This window comes from Pholcus phalangioides, unplaced genomic scaffold (genome assembly GCF_987345545.1).
Source record: "Pholcus phalangioides strain wild (caught in Gottingen) unplaced genomic scaffold, Ppha-v1.0 ptg000008l_1, whole genome shotgun sequence".
NCBI classification, from domain to species: Eukaryota; Metazoa; Arthropoda; class Arachnida; order Araneae; family Pholcidae; genus Pholcus; species Pholcus phalangioides.
Genome location: NW_028301601.1, coordinates 38,841,787 through 38,859,175, shown reverse-complemented (window position 1 = coordinate 38,859,175; position 17,389 = coordinate 38,841,787). Strand labels below are relative to the sequence as shown.

The 17,389-nt window shown below is 37.4% G+C and overlaps 1 protein-coding gene across 2 annotated transcripts in view; it reads right to left on the bottom strand.

Moving 5' to 3' along the window:
- Rab14 (RAS oncogene family member Rab14) overlaps positions 1-17,389 on the bottom strand; it is a 51,723-nt gene that overhangs the window by 4,473 nt on the left and 29,861 nt on the right. For both annotated transcript variants that reach the window (XM_089234637.1, XM_089234638.1), the window contains one exon: positions 8,111-8,220. In XM_089234637.1, coding sequence (XP_089090763.1) covers positions 8,115-8,220 — 106 coding nt within the window. In that variant the 3' untranslated portion in view covers positions 8,111-8,114. The remainder of the gene's footprint in view (positions 1-8,110; positions 8,221-17,389) is intronic.

The following is a 17,389-nucleotide window of genomic DNA, read 5'->3' as shown; positions in this document are numbered from 1 at the left end:
TGAATAATAAGGAACACAGTTGCTTATTAGTGAACAATATCAACAAACTAAAACAGAAAAACGAAATATTAGAAAAACAGTTTTACGAAAATGGGGAGGGAGTTTCAAGAAAAAAATCAAATGTCAAGGCAAAACTTTCGCATAATTTGTAGTATTTTTGGCAAGAGCAAGGAGTGTAATTATATGAAATACACATTGCATGATTTTCAGATAAGTACACATAACAAAAATCAATATAATGTTGCAATGCACAAGATCAAATAGATTAATAATTTAACTGATTGAGGAGAATAAGGCAAATCAAAAGAAACTCTTGATGTCACTGATTGAAAAATATAATCATAGCATAATTTAAAAAAATCTGTGAACAAAAATATTTTTATTTAAAAAAAAAAAGTTCAAAAAATCATAGCACTATTTCAGTATTCTGTAACCCTTTAAGACCAGGAAATTTTTGAAAACATGGATGTTTGTTAAGTATTTCACCCGCATGATCAATCAAGATCGATCTTAAAGGGATAAGATTGACTTCAGCCAAAGCAAAATCACAGACCTGACTTGGTAAAAAAAAAACTATTTTTGGTCAAAAGTGTACTAGCAACCACAGATAAGACTTTTCTGTCTCTCCTCACAATACATATTACAGTAGAGCATTGATGATCCAAATACCAATCAACCGGAACATCAGTTACAGGAAAGCGTTCCAGTTGGCGAATTCAAATTTGCGCACCATGCAGAAGTTACACAAACTGCCAGGAAAACATTCAAGACACACTTGAATGTGATGCCAATGAAGCTGCTATCAAGTATTTTGACGGACGATGAAATCATTGCCAGTGTCATGAACGTCGAAGAACTACTTAGCGACGATTACCATACTGAAAAAGTGGTTAGAACAGTGTTTCCCAAAGTGGGCAATATCGTCCCTTGATGAGCGATGGAATTGTCAAGGGAGGCAATAGAAGCTACGGGTATAGCATAGAATTCAATGGGTATGCTTGAGTTTGGGGGAGGGGGAAATGAGAGTAAAAAAATTCTGAAAAGTGGAGGAGAGGCAATGGAACAAAAAGTTTGGGAAACTATGGGTTAAAACAACAAGAATATGATACTTCACACATGTGAGTGACCTCATCATGAATCCACCGGCAGCAAACATGTACGAGGCACTAAAAAGACGCCTCCAAGCTGAATTTACTAAATGACGCTTACAACATTTGATGTATGATGTCAAGCTGGCCGATCGTCGACCTTCGGTGTTACTCCAAGAAATGCGGAATCTATCCAGTGTCCGCCTCAGCGATGAAATACTTCAAAGTCTATGGATATAATGCTTACCATATCAAGTTCAAGCAATCTTCTCCACGAGTTCAGAAACTTTGGAAAAGTTATCGGAGATGGCAGACAAGATCATCATCGTCAGTGAAGGCAGAAGTACAGAATATTTCACCAAATCTTGACCACCCACAACAACTTGACGTGCAGCAGCTGACTGAAAAAATAGAGACATTGACATTGCAAGTTGACGAGCTATGCCGATCTCGGGAACAATGTGGAAACCCTCAACGTCCTCCCAATCGAAACCACCATGAAGGTGCAAACTCCACGAGGTTTCAAAACGATCTCTGCTGGTATCACTGTGAATTCGGATGCAATGCTTGTAAGTGTGTGCAACCATGTAGTTTCTACTCTGGAAACTACCAAACTGACAACTGATGGTGACGAGGGAGTCGGTTTCATTTAGCAGTAGCCTTTTCATCGCAGACCCGCTAAGCAAGCTTTCGTTTCTCATCGACACTGGTGCGGATATTTCCGTAATACCCACTTCAGCAGCTGATAGAAATAAACCAGTCACTACTCCCGCTTATCGCTGCAAATGGTTCTACAATAAAAACATACAGAAAGAAAATAATAAAAGTAAGAGTCTCGAATTAGCAAAAACTTTTTCATGGGTGTTTACCATTGCTGATGTATCTCGACCAATAATCGGCGGTGATTTTCTCAAAAGATTCCGACTCACAGTGGATTTGGAAAACCGAGTTTTGGTCAACAACGGGGGTGAACGGTCAACAACCGGAACAACTGTTTCTCCAACTGTGTCCTCTGCAGTAACTGACATGTGAACATGAAATTTTCCACAATCTATTACAAGAACATATAGAGCACATGGAAAAAACATCAAGTCCAGTGCAAGCAACTCACGAAATGGTGGATCACATCGAAACTACAGGGGTACCATAAGCGAGATGACTCGCTCTGATGGATATATATTTTTTTCATTTCATAATAAGATTCTCATTTCTTTTTCTTTCCTGTGTTCCTGTGTATATAATATGGCAAGTGTAAGATAACAGATGAGATGGCATTGGGGGGGGGGGGGCCTCAATTGCTTTTAAAGCATACCTTCATCCTAATATGTGTACATTCATCCATCTTAACTAAACCCCGAAACTTTTGTCCAACTCCCAATCCCATCTCGTCTGTAATCATCACACAATTTGTTAATTGTGACAGTACCCAATTGTCTGGGGAAAATATGTTGTAAAAATTTTGTATGTTTTGTTTTTTTTTTTGACACAAAATAAAGTGTTCCAGACTCTGCCCCAAAGCTGGGCTGGAAGAGATCTCAGCAACGGGATAAGTCCAGTGGCAAAGTTCTGACGTTCATTCATTCAGGAGTAATGGTTTACGAGAGAGTCCGTCGATTAGGCCCAGAGATGCCGTGAGCTGCCAAAGCTGAGTTCGATGATGTCGCCCTTCAAATAGACAGTGGTCCAGTCCCCTCCACTTGGTTCCTATGGTTCATCTAAATCCTATGGTTCATGGAGATGCAGTGACGATTATCAAGCTTTCAACAGGAAGACGGTTCCTGACAAATATAGCATTTGGAATATTATGGATTTCACTATGGATCTGCACGGTAAGTGCATTTTCTCTATCATAGACCTGAAATGTGCTTATCATCAAATACTATTGTCTGCTTCCGATGTACCAAAAACAGCTATTGTCACCCCTTTTGGACTCTTTGAATTTAATGTCCTCCGTTTCGGGTTGCGAAATGCAGCGCAAACGTTTCAGCACTATATAGACGAAATATTGCAAGGACTTCCATTCTGTTTCCCTTATCTAGGCGTGTTAATTGCATGTTCAAAGAGCACGTCTCTCATGTGTGTGAGGTCTTGAAACGTCTGTATTATTACGAACTAAAAATCAATATAGACAAATGCGTGTTTGCATGCAGTTCAATCAAGTTTCTAGGACATTCAGTCAACTTGCAACGCATGAAACCGCTACCAGCCAAGGTTGTTGGACTGTTTTCCTCCTTTTTTTCCCCCTCCATGCACGTGCGGGAACCGGTTGTTCCGACACTATATGCAAATCGGCGGCGGCGTGTTCTCACCTTCGGGAGCATGGATATATAGACTGGTTTTTTCTCTATATGTGAGATGTCTGTTTTTTTTCATGTATGTATGTATGATGGGATTTGATTTGTCTCTCCCTTTTGATTGCCGGCCGTATTTTCTGATGAACGTAAATGATCTTTTTTTTGCAACTTTTATAGAATAAAAGTTAAGAGTTTAAAATGAACTTCCGATCGTTGTTTTTCTTTCTTCAGCTCAGTCGACACACTCTGCCCCCAACAAAGGTCGATGCCATTGACTCTCACCCAAGACCCAAAAAAGGCAGAACTTTGCCAATTTGTCAGCATGATCAATTTTTACCGTCATTTTTTCCCAAAAGCGGCTGCAACACAATTGCCATTACATCTAGTACTTCGAAATGGTACACGTCATAACAAAACATCTATAACATGGACACCAGAGCTCATTAAAGCTTTCAATGACACAAAACTCGCTGTTAGAGAAGTAGTTCTTTTGATTCATCCGAGGCCCTATTCCCCAATAGCTCTCGTGACAGATGCCAGCACCATCGCTATCGGCTCAGTGGTACAGCAATGCATTGGCGTAGCCAGAAATTTTGTTCGGGGAGACCAAAGTGATAGAACAATAGATTTGGCCATCTTTTTCCGGTCAATTTCTCCCATTTCTGAGGTATTCACATTTCTTCCCCCCCCCCCCAGCTACGCCCTTGTCAACACGTCAATGATAGCTGGCAGCCGCTCGCGTTTTTTCCTCGCAAACTGAGTGATACCGAAAAGCGATACAGTGCTTATGACCACGAAATCTTGGCAATTTTCGCATCGATAATTCACTTCCGATATTTACTGGAGGGTATATACTATCCACAGTTTTCACAGATCATAGACCACTGGTGATCGTTTTCAATCAAAAAGCCAACAAGCTTTCTCCTAGACTGTCAGAAATCTTACCTTCACCAAGGGATGAGGGTTTGACCAAAGTGGGGGGGGGGGGGAACACTTGAAGGTCACCCCCCAGATGAAGAAAAGAAGACAAGAGGTGAAAAGAAGAGACAGTCAGAGTTCTGGCTGGTGAAGAGAGAGGAGGTGAACAGCGAACTCCAAGAACGAGAGAAGGGCGGAATGCTCGGTCCACATCTTTCCAGTTTTCAATGTGGACACAATATACGTAATATATAGTGTGATATATATATATATAATATATACATACGTGTGTAAGAAAAAGTTCCATATTATTTAATCAAGAATAAATGTTCATTGAAAAGGAACCAGTTTTGTCTCGTTTATACTCTGGCACGAAGAGATCGACATTAGTGACAGTGCGACGTCCCTGAATAACGACCCAGGATTCTGATCTGGCGAAATCGGTGCAATCGATACACAGTAAGAGAAACAAATTAAGCATATATTTGTAATTGTTTCCGCAAATATTGAACACTCATGGCCCTCACATCCTAGAGCAGGGCCCCTAGGCTGGGACTTTTGCGGGCCCATTATGGTGAATTTATAAAGTGAAAAAAAAAAAAAGATGCGAATCGTCTCAGAGCTGGAGCCTTGTCAGCCCCACCCTCGTGGGGGCCATGAACGTCTGGCGCTTGCTGGGGTCTGCGTCGTTTATCCCCGGGATTTACAAAACCGGATTGTGCTTAAAGTGAACTCTTCCCAGACCGAATGCATTGTCATCTTCCCGCCATTTCATGTATTCAACACTCCCTCCTGTGATTTGCTTCCTGTTGTTGAAATTCTCTGTAGTCCTCAACGCGATGCCCGAGGGCACCATGGCCCCCGAAATTACTACAACGATTATTGTTAGCAACTTACCGGCTTTTTTTCCGAAACCAAACGTTTCTATATGAAAAAATAAAAATCGTTTTTTGCAGACTGTACATACTGAACACATGCATTCAATCAACAATAATTAGATCTGTCCGCCTTTTCTTTACTCAATGAAAAAGGAGCCGCTGATAAAAGCATACAATGAATGAATTGCCAGTGGTTCAAGTCCTTTTTTTTGAGTACATATACAGTATACAATATTTGCCACATGAGGAAAAAAACTCGTTTCTACTGCTGCACAACCAGCCATATACTTTTGTCCAAGAACTTTCCATATCATGTGTGCGGGGTAAATTTTTCTCATCTCTGTTGGATGATCAATTGCATATAAGGAATGCGACCGTTTCCTACTTGCCGCTCCTAAAAGTGATCTCAAATTTGCAGTATTGGAATGATGAAACATCATTATTCTGAGCAAAAAAAGGACAATTACATAATATTTGTTGCCTCAAAGAATTTCGTAGTGACACATTGATGAAGTAGATTCTGCTTCACTTCAAGGGGTAAGTCCACTTTTATCTAAATGAGTTCTTAGAACTTTATTTGTATGAATAACTCTGGAAAAACAAACTTCTGTTATTTAAACAATGTTTTGTGTTTTTATTTAATTCAGCAGTGGCTCCCACAAGGGTGCGCCTGGCCGATCTCTAGTCCTGAGGCCCAGGCATTTTTTTTATCATTATGTTTTGTTTTTTCATGCTATTAAATTCACTACACAAGGGCCAGTGAAAAGTGTGACGATGCGACATATTCGGAAGACCGTGAATATTACTGGCAGTGTTGGCTGACATGGCACTCTTGATTGGTTACGGGGGGGGGGTCAAAGCCGTATTAAACAGATCCATCAGAATCGGGGGATTGTGTGGGTGCTCGATCACCCGCTGTAGTTTGTGACAGGTCCGAGCAACCCTCCATCCCCGAACATATTCAGAAATCAAAATTTCCTCTATAAGAACAAGACAAGAATCCACAAGTTCAAAACGCTCCCGACATCCCTGGTGTTAAGAATACGGGCATGACCCCCGCTCTGTCACTATAGTAAAAAGTCTACTCTGCGGCCCATCTAAGATCCCAACCTAGATGCCCTGTTTTAGGGTGGCGATTCCACGAATAAATTGTTCAAGGGGAGAACTCCAATTTTCTTTGGAACCTCAGAGATATATGAGCGAGGAATGGCGAAAAAAATGTGGAATTTGAATTTGACGAAAAAGCCCAAAAATGGGACATTTTTGTTGAAAGCGGTACGCATGGTCACACTATATATCGAAACCGAAAGTTAGGTAGACGCAGCGAGCAATACCAATCATTTTTGTCTTCCGGCATCCCTGGGACCACTGAAGGTGAAAGAAAGAGCACCCATTGTCCCGATAACGAGACCCGAATTACCATTCCAGATTGTAAATATAGATGTTATTGGGCCCATTGATCCTCCCAGCTCAAGGGGTCACAAGTGTATCTTAACTCTAGTAGACCAGCACACCAGGTGGACCGAGGCAGTCCCACTCACCAGCTTAAATGCTAAGGCTACATGCAAGGCCCTATTAATATTCTCCCACACTGGTATCCCAGACATGATAGCCTCAGACAATGGAACTAATTTTAATGCTAAATTGACTATAGAGTTTGAGAAACGCATAGGATCTTGTCCTCGGTTCTCACCGCCAATGTACCTCCAGTCTAATGGTTTAGTTGAAAGCTTTAATTTGACATTGAAGAAAATGCTCCATCATGTGATAAGGGAGAAAGGCAGGGGTTGGCATCTGCAAATTCCATATGTGTTGTGGGCATATAGAGAGGTACCCAACACCACCATGGGGGTATCACCATTCCGACTGATGTACGGGCGACAACCTCAGGGTCCACTATCAATACTGAAGACGTCCGACAACCTCCGGGTCCACTATCAATACTGAAGACGTCCTGGTCAGCGGATTGCCTGCTATGTAATTCACATGACTGTCCTATGACTTTGTACAGGGCCAAGCTCAACGATTTTCTAGCCAAGCTGGTTCGTGTGTGGGTTCTTTTGTATTTGTAGGGGTCATGTAGGTGACAACCAGAATACACCATAATTTTGGCAATGGATCTGTGCGATTGTGCGCCTGAAGTTTGTAGAGGAGCAGCAACCCCAAAAACTGTCTTCTGTCTGGTAAGAGGTCTACTTTCTTTTACAAAAGTGGCTTTGTTTGCTGTTTCTAAAAATAGATTGGCAGCGTAGGGACAAACACACTTGGGGGAAATATATATGTCCACCTTGCAACCAAGAGGGGAGTGCAAAAAAATAGGTGTTCATGCCTGTTATGACATGTCATCAGCCAAAGTGATATTGGGCTGTCTTTGAACTAACGGTTGCATAGTGCGCCTGGAGATCTGCATACAAACTTGGTGTGGGTGGAGATGTGGCAAATGGCAACTTTTAAAAATGGAACTAAATTTCACTTGATACAGTTTCCTGGCCAAACACAACACAGCCATGCTTCATCAGGCTTCCTATTCTCATGAAATGGCTCTGCGTGATTCTTCTAGCTTTTTCCCAAGCTGAAAATGTCCATGGAAAGGACCAGATTTCAGTCCAGAGAAGACATGCATGGATCAGCTACACACCATGTCAAAAGAGGCATTCCAGCAATGCCTTCGAATGTGGCGGAAGCGTTGGGAAAAGTGTGTGACAGCCCAATGGAAACTACTCTGTAGTGTAAGATTTTTGAATCTGAATGCAAACCTTTTTTTAAGAAATAAATTTGGATACATTTGGAACAGAATGGTATATGCATTACACGCATATCAAAATAAGGTACCGATACGATCCACAGAATCCCTTGGGTATTTTAAATACTATAAAGAGCTACAAATACCATCCACAATTTCAATTTTATGAGGGAGAAAATTAAAACATACCATTTTAACATGCACAGCCCTCTTTACTCGGCTGTTGGTCGTTGCTGAGAGCATTTCTTGGTGCAGTAGGCTTGTGTTGGACTCCAGATTCAGCAGCATTCAAATCCAGGCTAAACAAAACACAACAATTATTATTATTTTATAAAGTAAAACTACCTAGGCTCAAGCGCACAAATATTGTAAGTTTCTGACCATCAGAAAAAACTTGCTTATGCAACTGTCTTGTGCAAGCAGTTGTTGCAATCACATAAAGCGATTCAAAATGTGCACCTTTCGCAGCATCGAGATGGCCCAAATGAAGCATGAAATTTTCGGTCAATCTCTGTAGTGTCTCGATGGAAATGGATGCACATGCCTCAAAGATCAACTCTTAACTCATCACGTGTCAAAAATCCTATGAATTTTTTAAACGAAATGAACTTCAGGTTTCTCTGATCAGAAAGTAGTCAAAAAAGAAAGATACGATTATATTAATGCACGTTGATAAGAAAGGAAAATGAGATGTCTAGTTATGATTTTTTTTCCTGTGTGTGTGGATTCAAAACCAGTTTTCATGATGCCATTTGTGTGTAAAAATAAATGTATAACAATAGAAGGTTTAAGATAACACAGCAATAGACAATGTGTAGACCTACACGAAGACTGGGGGACGTCAATGAGTAAATATTTGGTGAATTTATAGTTTTCTGCCAAGCTTTAGCAGCATGAAACATCGGTTTTGTGTAAGCATGCATAAATCAAAGACAAGAATAATATGCTCTCGGTAGGGACTTGTAATCAAGATCTGATGTTGATTTGTGTACCATTTATGCCATTTTTTTTATTGAAAAGTATAGATTGAGTTTGATCAATTAGTTTTGATAAGAGCTTTCAAATTCTTACGCTATGCATAGCAGCATAGATCAGACGCGGGACCCTTTCCACCGATACAAATACAGACCTGCCAACCTTGAAAATGCAAAAGTACTGTAATTTTCTTATAAAAATCCTGCAATTTCCTGAAAAAAAATCACAATTTTTTACAAAAATCTTGCAAGCCTACCATAATTTCCTGAGCATAATTTGTGTTTGTGGAGTACACGTTAAAATAAAGAATTAAATACAAAATTAGCAGAACATGTGTATATTTTTTTATAAAATAACAGACATGGATGCAACAAAATCCCAAACACTTTCTCAAGATTTCACTGAAGGGGGGGAATTAAAATTTACTCATGCAGATTACAGGACATTTTTTATTCTCATTTTTCAATGCTTTAAAGTAGCAGAATGTCAATGTGCAACTTATTGCAGCTATGTACTTTCGTTCTTGAATATGCATATTTATTCACAATTTTACTTCCTGGAAAAATTTTCTTGAAAAGCACACTGACATGCTCCGCACAAGATAATAAGTTATGTTCAACAATGAATGATATAAATAAACACTCTGCATGGATAACAGCATCAGAAGCAGAACTGCTTTGAGCAAAATTTAATTTTTTGTTACTTTTCGCAATCTTACAACTGTCCACATGCTTCTGTGTACGAATGTGTTTTATATGACATCTGCTCAGCTTTGATGTGCTACAGAGAAATCACATCTACAAATAGAGCAGAAGGCAAACTGATAGCCCTTCCTTGATTTGATTATGCAAGGATAATCTAATGTGAATGCAAGGATAATCTAATGTGAATGCAAGGATAATCTAATGTGAATGCAAGGATAATCTAATGTGAATGCAAGGATAATCTACTGTGAAACATTTCTTGGAAACAAACTGATATTTTCAACCAGCCATTGTGAGCTTTAAAGCCGGGTTTCCCTAGGATCGGTTTTTGGTGATGCATAATGTGATTCGCCCAGTGCGACAAGTAGTCCACTCACCAATAAAAACAATAAGAAAAGCAGTTTTCCTACAGAGCGCAATACAGCTCACGACAGCACTTTAAGTTGAATGTGATTGGCCGACTGCTTCTGAAGGAGTCAAATGCGTCATGCACCACACGTTTCGCTGTTATCTTCGTTTTTGTTGTGTTTTCTTTCCCTTCCCTTCAAACCGGAGCATGCAGACAACAGAGTAGCTGATGCCAAGGCCATATACTATATAGTGGCCCCGAGCTGATGCGCCAAGCTAGGAAAACAAACATGTAGCGTGATTATGTAACATGTTTTTGCCAATGCAAAATGGTCCAATTCGGTTCTCATGTAGTGTAAAAAACCTACTCCTAGGAAAACCCGGCTTTACACATTTAAAAAAAATGATTTTGATTGAGTTATGCAGGGCTATCAGTTGCACACTTCTAAGGCAAGCTGTTTATGTTAACAGGTTTAAACGCTTCAAAATTTTGTCATCATCTGGAAAAATATCACTATGAAGGTACCCTGGAGTCGTACCCTGAATTGTACGACATTTCCTAAGCCGCCCTATTCTGGTATTGCAATTAAAGTTGGAATAACGAAGATTCCTGTAGGAAAAAAAAAACATGTTCGAAGATTCATTTACCAAAAAATATTTTGATTATTTAACCCAAAAAATAATTTTATTTTTCTTCAATTTTTTCCCTATTCATCAAACTTGGCAATATGTAATTAAAATCTGATTTCATGCTTGCAAGCATTTGATCAATGCTTCGATTGAACATCCTGTAAAAATTGCATTCAATGATTACAATTAATGATTTCAGGTATATGTAGGTACAAGTTGCAGTAAGGTGTGCTCTTCATTTTATGATGGGTAAAGGCAGTGCTCGTTACTCGGGAAAGGTTGAAGATCCCTGATCTATTACAATGATTATCAGTAGAGGTCCGGGTTATACAATGAGATTTGTTGCTAAAATACCCCCTCCACCTTGACACAGAGAACTTGTATTCCATGAAGCGAAATATTTTTTGTATAAGAAATCGGAGAAAACTATTCACAGACCTACCAACTCTGTGGATTTGGTCTGGCAATGCTGGATTTTTTAAACGTTTACAGGGTTTCCAGTATGTACACATGCATTGATCACTTTAGATGTTTCAAGGAGCACCATGGTGGTCACGAGTAGCATGTTGAAGATGGCTGTTACAGATGAAGAGTAGTGCCAAAGTGTTTCATTGTTATAAAAAAAAAATTAATGAAAAAAACTTTTTCCCGCAAGTGTGAATCCTGTGAAAGCTTGGGGCCATGTGTCGCTGCAACTTTAACCCATCTCTGGGGGGGGGGGGAGCTTTGAACGTGGGATGAAATATTAAATAATACAGCAAACTCAAACATTTTACATGATTTTATTTATTTTTTGTCCTTGTACTTCTAATCAACTGAGTTGATCCGAATGAAAGTAGGTAAGTGAAGGAACCGTAGCATCCCGCGTGTCAAAAATGAACAACAGTTATTGTTATCACACATAATATTTAAGAAAATAACAAATTATATTTGATTTTATATAGCACTTCATATGATTTCTGAGAACAGAAAATGTGCATATAGGAAAAGTACATTGGCATAAGTTCGCGTCTTTTCTTACAAATTTATTTCAAAGTACATCCCCTCAGACAAAGACGAGTGAGGAAAAAAAGATGATTGTGAATGACAAAATAACATATTTTTTATCTCTCACACAAGAAGTTTTAGGGTTGTTAAGCATAACAATAGCAGCGAAGGAATAGTGTTTCTATTTCTTTCATTCAACTCCCGAAGTAATATTACGTCAGAAACACTGGACAGGTTACAGGATTGTTTTAAAAAATAATGTCCTTCGATGTGCCCCACAAAAAGTAGTTGCAGGGGGTGAGTATATGGAGGCCAATCTGTCTTTTCAAAAAATTCAATGAAATGACTATTTTAATGTGTTCCTCAAGAAAGGGGTCATTCAAGTATTACATCAGCATCGAGGGGGTTTCGGATTTGCTGACTTTTGATGACAAGGGGGGGGGGGCAAAAATAGCTGAAAATCTGCTTACATAATACTTGAATGGCCCCAAAGTAAAAAAAAAAACCATTGGGATACATTGTGACCTGGCCCCATCTTGCATGAACCACAAAATACCTTGCTGATCCTCCAATCCTTGTAGTGTTGGCAACAAATTGTTCCAAAGACACAACATACCCTTCAGTAGTGATCGTTTCTTGCACGAAAAAGTGCCAATGATGCCTTTGCTAGATGCTGCAGCCCCAACAGTAACTTTCAGGAAATGTAGTGCTGGTGCTTGACACAAATGCATGTTTCCAGTACCCACAGACTTGAAGGTGGGGAACACGTGAAGGTCTAGGGGGACAATAATGATCATGTCAATATACAGGGTGCACTGCATTTTACTGGCGAACAGTTGTGATCCTAGAGGCACACTTCCAATTAGAAAAAGTATCCAAACAGCGTGCAGTACTCAGATATGTCATTGTATAGTGGGGATGTAGTTATTAAATAGAAAAATCAAATTTTTATATGGACATCCTATGCCCAAAAACCCAATCAGAAAGCTGTCGCTAGGGATGGGACAAAAAGTGATTTGGCTGAATAGCTGAATAATCAGCAGCCGAATATCTATTTTCTTAAAATTCATCACAATTATAAATAAAATTGGTTTTTTAAATTGAAAAAAAATTATTAGTAATTTCCAATGATTGAAATTGAATTTTAATTATGCAATTTATTATTTAAATAAATATTAAAAACTGGTAATTGAAATATTTTTATTGCCAAGATCTGACAATCAAATTTAACTATGATATATCATATTTTAATATTACTGTAATACTACGGCTAACGAAGACAATTTGTTCTGGAATCACATTCACTAGTAGCTGAATAGAAAATTGTTTTATTCACATTTCAGTTTTTCTGCCCAAAATTCTAAGATAAGTTTTTTAAAACACCAAGGAATGCTATGAAAAAAGACAAAAAACTGATTGAAGTCTAAAATGAACAGCTTCAAAAGTGGATAAATGAGAATCAACAGGAAGATCTTTCTAATATGCTGAGGATCAGCACATTGAAAAGACTATACATATATTCCAATATGTACACAAGCCAGGGTTGGTAGAAAAAGACAAAAACTGGGGTTTTTTGGTTTAAACCAGGTTCTTTTAAATAGCATTAACAATAAAATTTCTGAAAAATCATTCAAACTTCTGGAATAATTAATTAAAATAAAATGTTTATTAATGTAACTAACGCTATTCCCATATTAATTTATCTGCAAATATTTCTTACATTTTAACAAAAAAAAATCCACTTTCGAAATTTAATTTATTTTTTTTTTGCGTAACTCAATGAATTACTTTGTGTTTGAAAATTCTTTTAATTTTATATATAATATAAAGATGTTTTCTCCAGTTACTTTCAGTATGCTTTTAATGAATTTATGAATAAGAGCATATGTTATATGAAATTTAGGAATAGCATCTCTCTTCGAAAATACTAAAGTTGTTTTTTTTTTCCAAATTGGCATTGGAATACTTAATTACACGAAATTATTCCAAAATTTAGGTTTCCAGGAGAGTGAAATGAGATTGTCTACAAATATGGAATTCAGATTTACATAAAAAAATCCATACTTTAATATCAAAAAGGAAACACCTACGTATGTAACCTATTATGAGCATATTGCAAGCTTTAATGAATAACACGAGAAATACAGCATATTTTTATAAGTAAATAGGCCGTTTATAATTTTAGCAGAAGCATCTCTTCAGCTACTCTAATAGATGGATAAATCTAATTTTAAAAAAATTCCAATTAAGGTTGAAACAAATTAATGTATACAGATTATGGAAATTCGGTTTCCAAGTATAATAAAGTTATTTGGAAATATGAAATTCAGATTTAAGTAAAAAAAAATCTATACGTCTAAAACAGTGTTTCCCAAAGTGGGCGATGGGAGCTACAGCTGTAACATAGGATCTTGTGAGTTCGCTTGAGTTGGGGGCGGGGGGGCAATAAGAAAAAAATTTCTGTAGAAGGGGGTATGGCAATACTATAAACCAGACTGGGCCTTCCCACAATCCTGAGGCTTTGTATATAGGAGGTAGTGCAGCTGGTATCTTTATTGGATTATAGGGCCACCTGCCCCTAGCATGATGGTGTCACTATTGTTGCTGCTTCTTTGTAAAGAGAAAAAGAAACCTGAGAGATAATACACCATTACATTTAGATGTGTGATGCAATCCTTCTTCATGAATTTGATAAAGATAGAGCATCAGAATGTAACCGAAGGTTAGAAAATATGGTAAGAATGAGACAAAAATTTTGGCTTCTGTATATAACTTTAAATAACTAAGATACTTCATATGAAAAAAAAAAAAATATATATATATATATTCAGGCCACTTTTATGAGACTTTTTGAAAAACCACTTATACCATCTTATGTCATTTAAAGATATACCATCAAAATGTACCCCAAGAATATAAAATGTGGTAAAAATAAAAAATTTTGGCTAATAATGAACCAATATGATATTTTTCATGGAAAACATTATATTTAGCCACTTTTGTTTGATTTTAAAAAAAAATTAAGTTTTAAAAAAAAACCACTTGGTTAAAACCAATGTTTAAACCAAACAACCCTGACACAAGCCCATCAAGTTCATAAGTGTCCCCATCTATTTGTGATTTGGTCAGCTCATTTCTTTCTGATACATGCAGGTGGAGAAGATAACCTCCCAGACTGTTCAGCTTGATGATGAAAGTCTTGCACTGAAAGAAACACCTGCTCTGAAAACCTAGGCTTTTTTTGTCAATGTATTTTCTATTTTGGCTGAATCTTTCATTTTATATAAAATGGTTCAGAAAGAGAAGTGTAGGTAAATCTGAAAAAAAGATTCCGACGTGGACATGAGTTAATCAGGCTCTAGTGACAATAATTCTGATGATTGGTGCAAAAATTCAGCTCGTGGTGCAGCTATATCATGATAGTATGCATGTTCATATCATAGAAAATGTTCGTTAGCTAAATCATGTTCATTAGCCGAAGCAGAAAAACAATGAAAAAATCTCATTGGCCAAAAAATTCATAGTCATTCATTAGCTATCACTGTACTTACAGAATCAAATTTTTTTTAAATACTTGTTAAAATTTTTCGTCTAATTAAGAAAATCTCAACCACTACACACGTATCAACCCACAAGTATCAAAGCTAAGGCTTATTTTCTGGTTAGTCTTATTTTTGTAAAAAAAACTATACTTTTTTTTTGTTTCACTTGAAGATGTTCATTACCAATGTTCAATTCAAGAATCCCACAATGTTATTTTCTTTTTGTTACGAGATGTTATTTTTGTCGCTTGTATTTCAGTTATGAAAGTCTGATGTATAAACTTATAAAAAAGTAATGCAAACATTTAAATATTTTTCGAATGAAAATTCAGTTCACATACATTGGTTTACTTCTTCGCAGAGGCTTCAATTTATTTATACAAGGATTTGTGTGTGTGAAAAATGATTGTGTATTATAAATAAGAAATTTCTGTGGGCATGCTTATCACATATATCAGGTATATTTGTTAAACTAAGGTCCATGGTTACATTTTCTGTTTGTGATTTCTTGTAACATATTTTAATATGTGAATCATACCTAAATGCTTACATAAAAAAAGGTAGTCCAGAGAATTATAAAAAAGTGTGTTTGTGATTCCAAGAAATTATTTATAACATTTTTGTTCCTAAAAAATCATTTAAAAATATTGCAAAATATACATATTCTGAACACTGCACTATGCAGAAATTTTTGGAATATATAAACTAAGCTCAAACTAAAATTTTAATTGAAAGCAATGCATTTTCTTCAAAAACAAACAATATTCCCCAAAAAACCCACCCCGGGGGGAAAATGGGTATCTACCCGGGGAGTAAATTTGAAAACCCTGTAATTATACATCTACATACCTCTCTGCATGATCCCCACAAGGGCAGGGCTGACAGGGTCCGGAACGATTATCACTTTTTGATTTTTCACACTATAAATTAGCCACAGGGGGCCCCCCCTGAAAAGCTGGTTTGGGGGCTCGCCATCTATTCCAGCCTAAGGGCCCTGCTGTAGGGCGTGGCAGCCTCTTGGTACATGCACATAACTTGGTCCCGATGGAACAAATGGGTCCTGATATATGCAAGAGTTAAATGAAAACTTGACCCAAAATCGTAACCGATTTCCTAACACAAAAACATAACAGATTTCCGTCACTCAAAAAATGTCCCCCACTTCCGCTACATAAAATCGTCACTAATTTCGGTTGCATAGAAACAGGCCCTTTTCGAGTTTGTGATTTTATATTATAGAGTAGATATATAAACAATCTCCCTGAAACCTTCAATGGCACCATTAGATTTTTTGCTGATGACCAATTTTCCGCATAATTAATCACAAGTGTGATCAAGAAATTCTGCAACGTAATCTTGTTTCCATCTCAGACTGGTGCTCATTTTGACATATGCTTATCAACCTATCTAAAACAGTTTTCACAAGAGCTTCTCATAAAACTCTTCCCCTCGAATTTTTATACTAGATCAATACCGTAGCCATATCCCAAGTTTCTCAATTTAAATATTGGAGTGTAATAATCTTGGCTGACCTCTCTCTACATTGGAATAATCATATCAATTATGTCTACCAGAGAAATGTCTCAATACACTTTTCTTCCTTTGCCACAACCTCAAACATTTTACTCAAGATGTCTGAATTCTCTGCTAATAAACTGGTATTTTTCCATTCTTTCTTAGGCAGCTGAATTTTGAGACCCCCCCACCTCTAGTAATAGGCAAACTTGAATTCATCCAAAATAAATTTGCTCACTTTATTCATGACTGCTGGTCCTCTTTTAGTTCTGTTTCTGATCTTAAACTTGAGCTTAATCTCCATAGAATCACTACTTACCAACTTATCTCTCGCTTAGCCATGCTTTATAATATGGTCATTTAATTTATAATTAATGGTCATCTAAATTTTGATATGTCTGGTATTCTGACTAAGCCTTCCTATGCTTTGAATAGATGTGACCACCCCAAAAAATTAAAACATAGTTTTGCCCTTATACAGACTGTTTTAAATACAGTTTCTTTCCTAATACCATAGTTGAATGGAACAAACTCCCCTCCACTATAGTTAACTCCCCCGTATCTCTGATTTCATGTCAAATATTACTAAATATCTTTGTGTAAATCTACCGTGTCCTCTTATATAGGCCTTTGAAAAGGCCAACAATATTGCATAAATAAATAAAAATGGGGAAGGGTTGGTTTGTTATTCAAGAAAAATACTTGTCTATACACTTCTACGATAGACTATACATTTTAGTTGTTGTTTATGACTTCCTTTAATGACT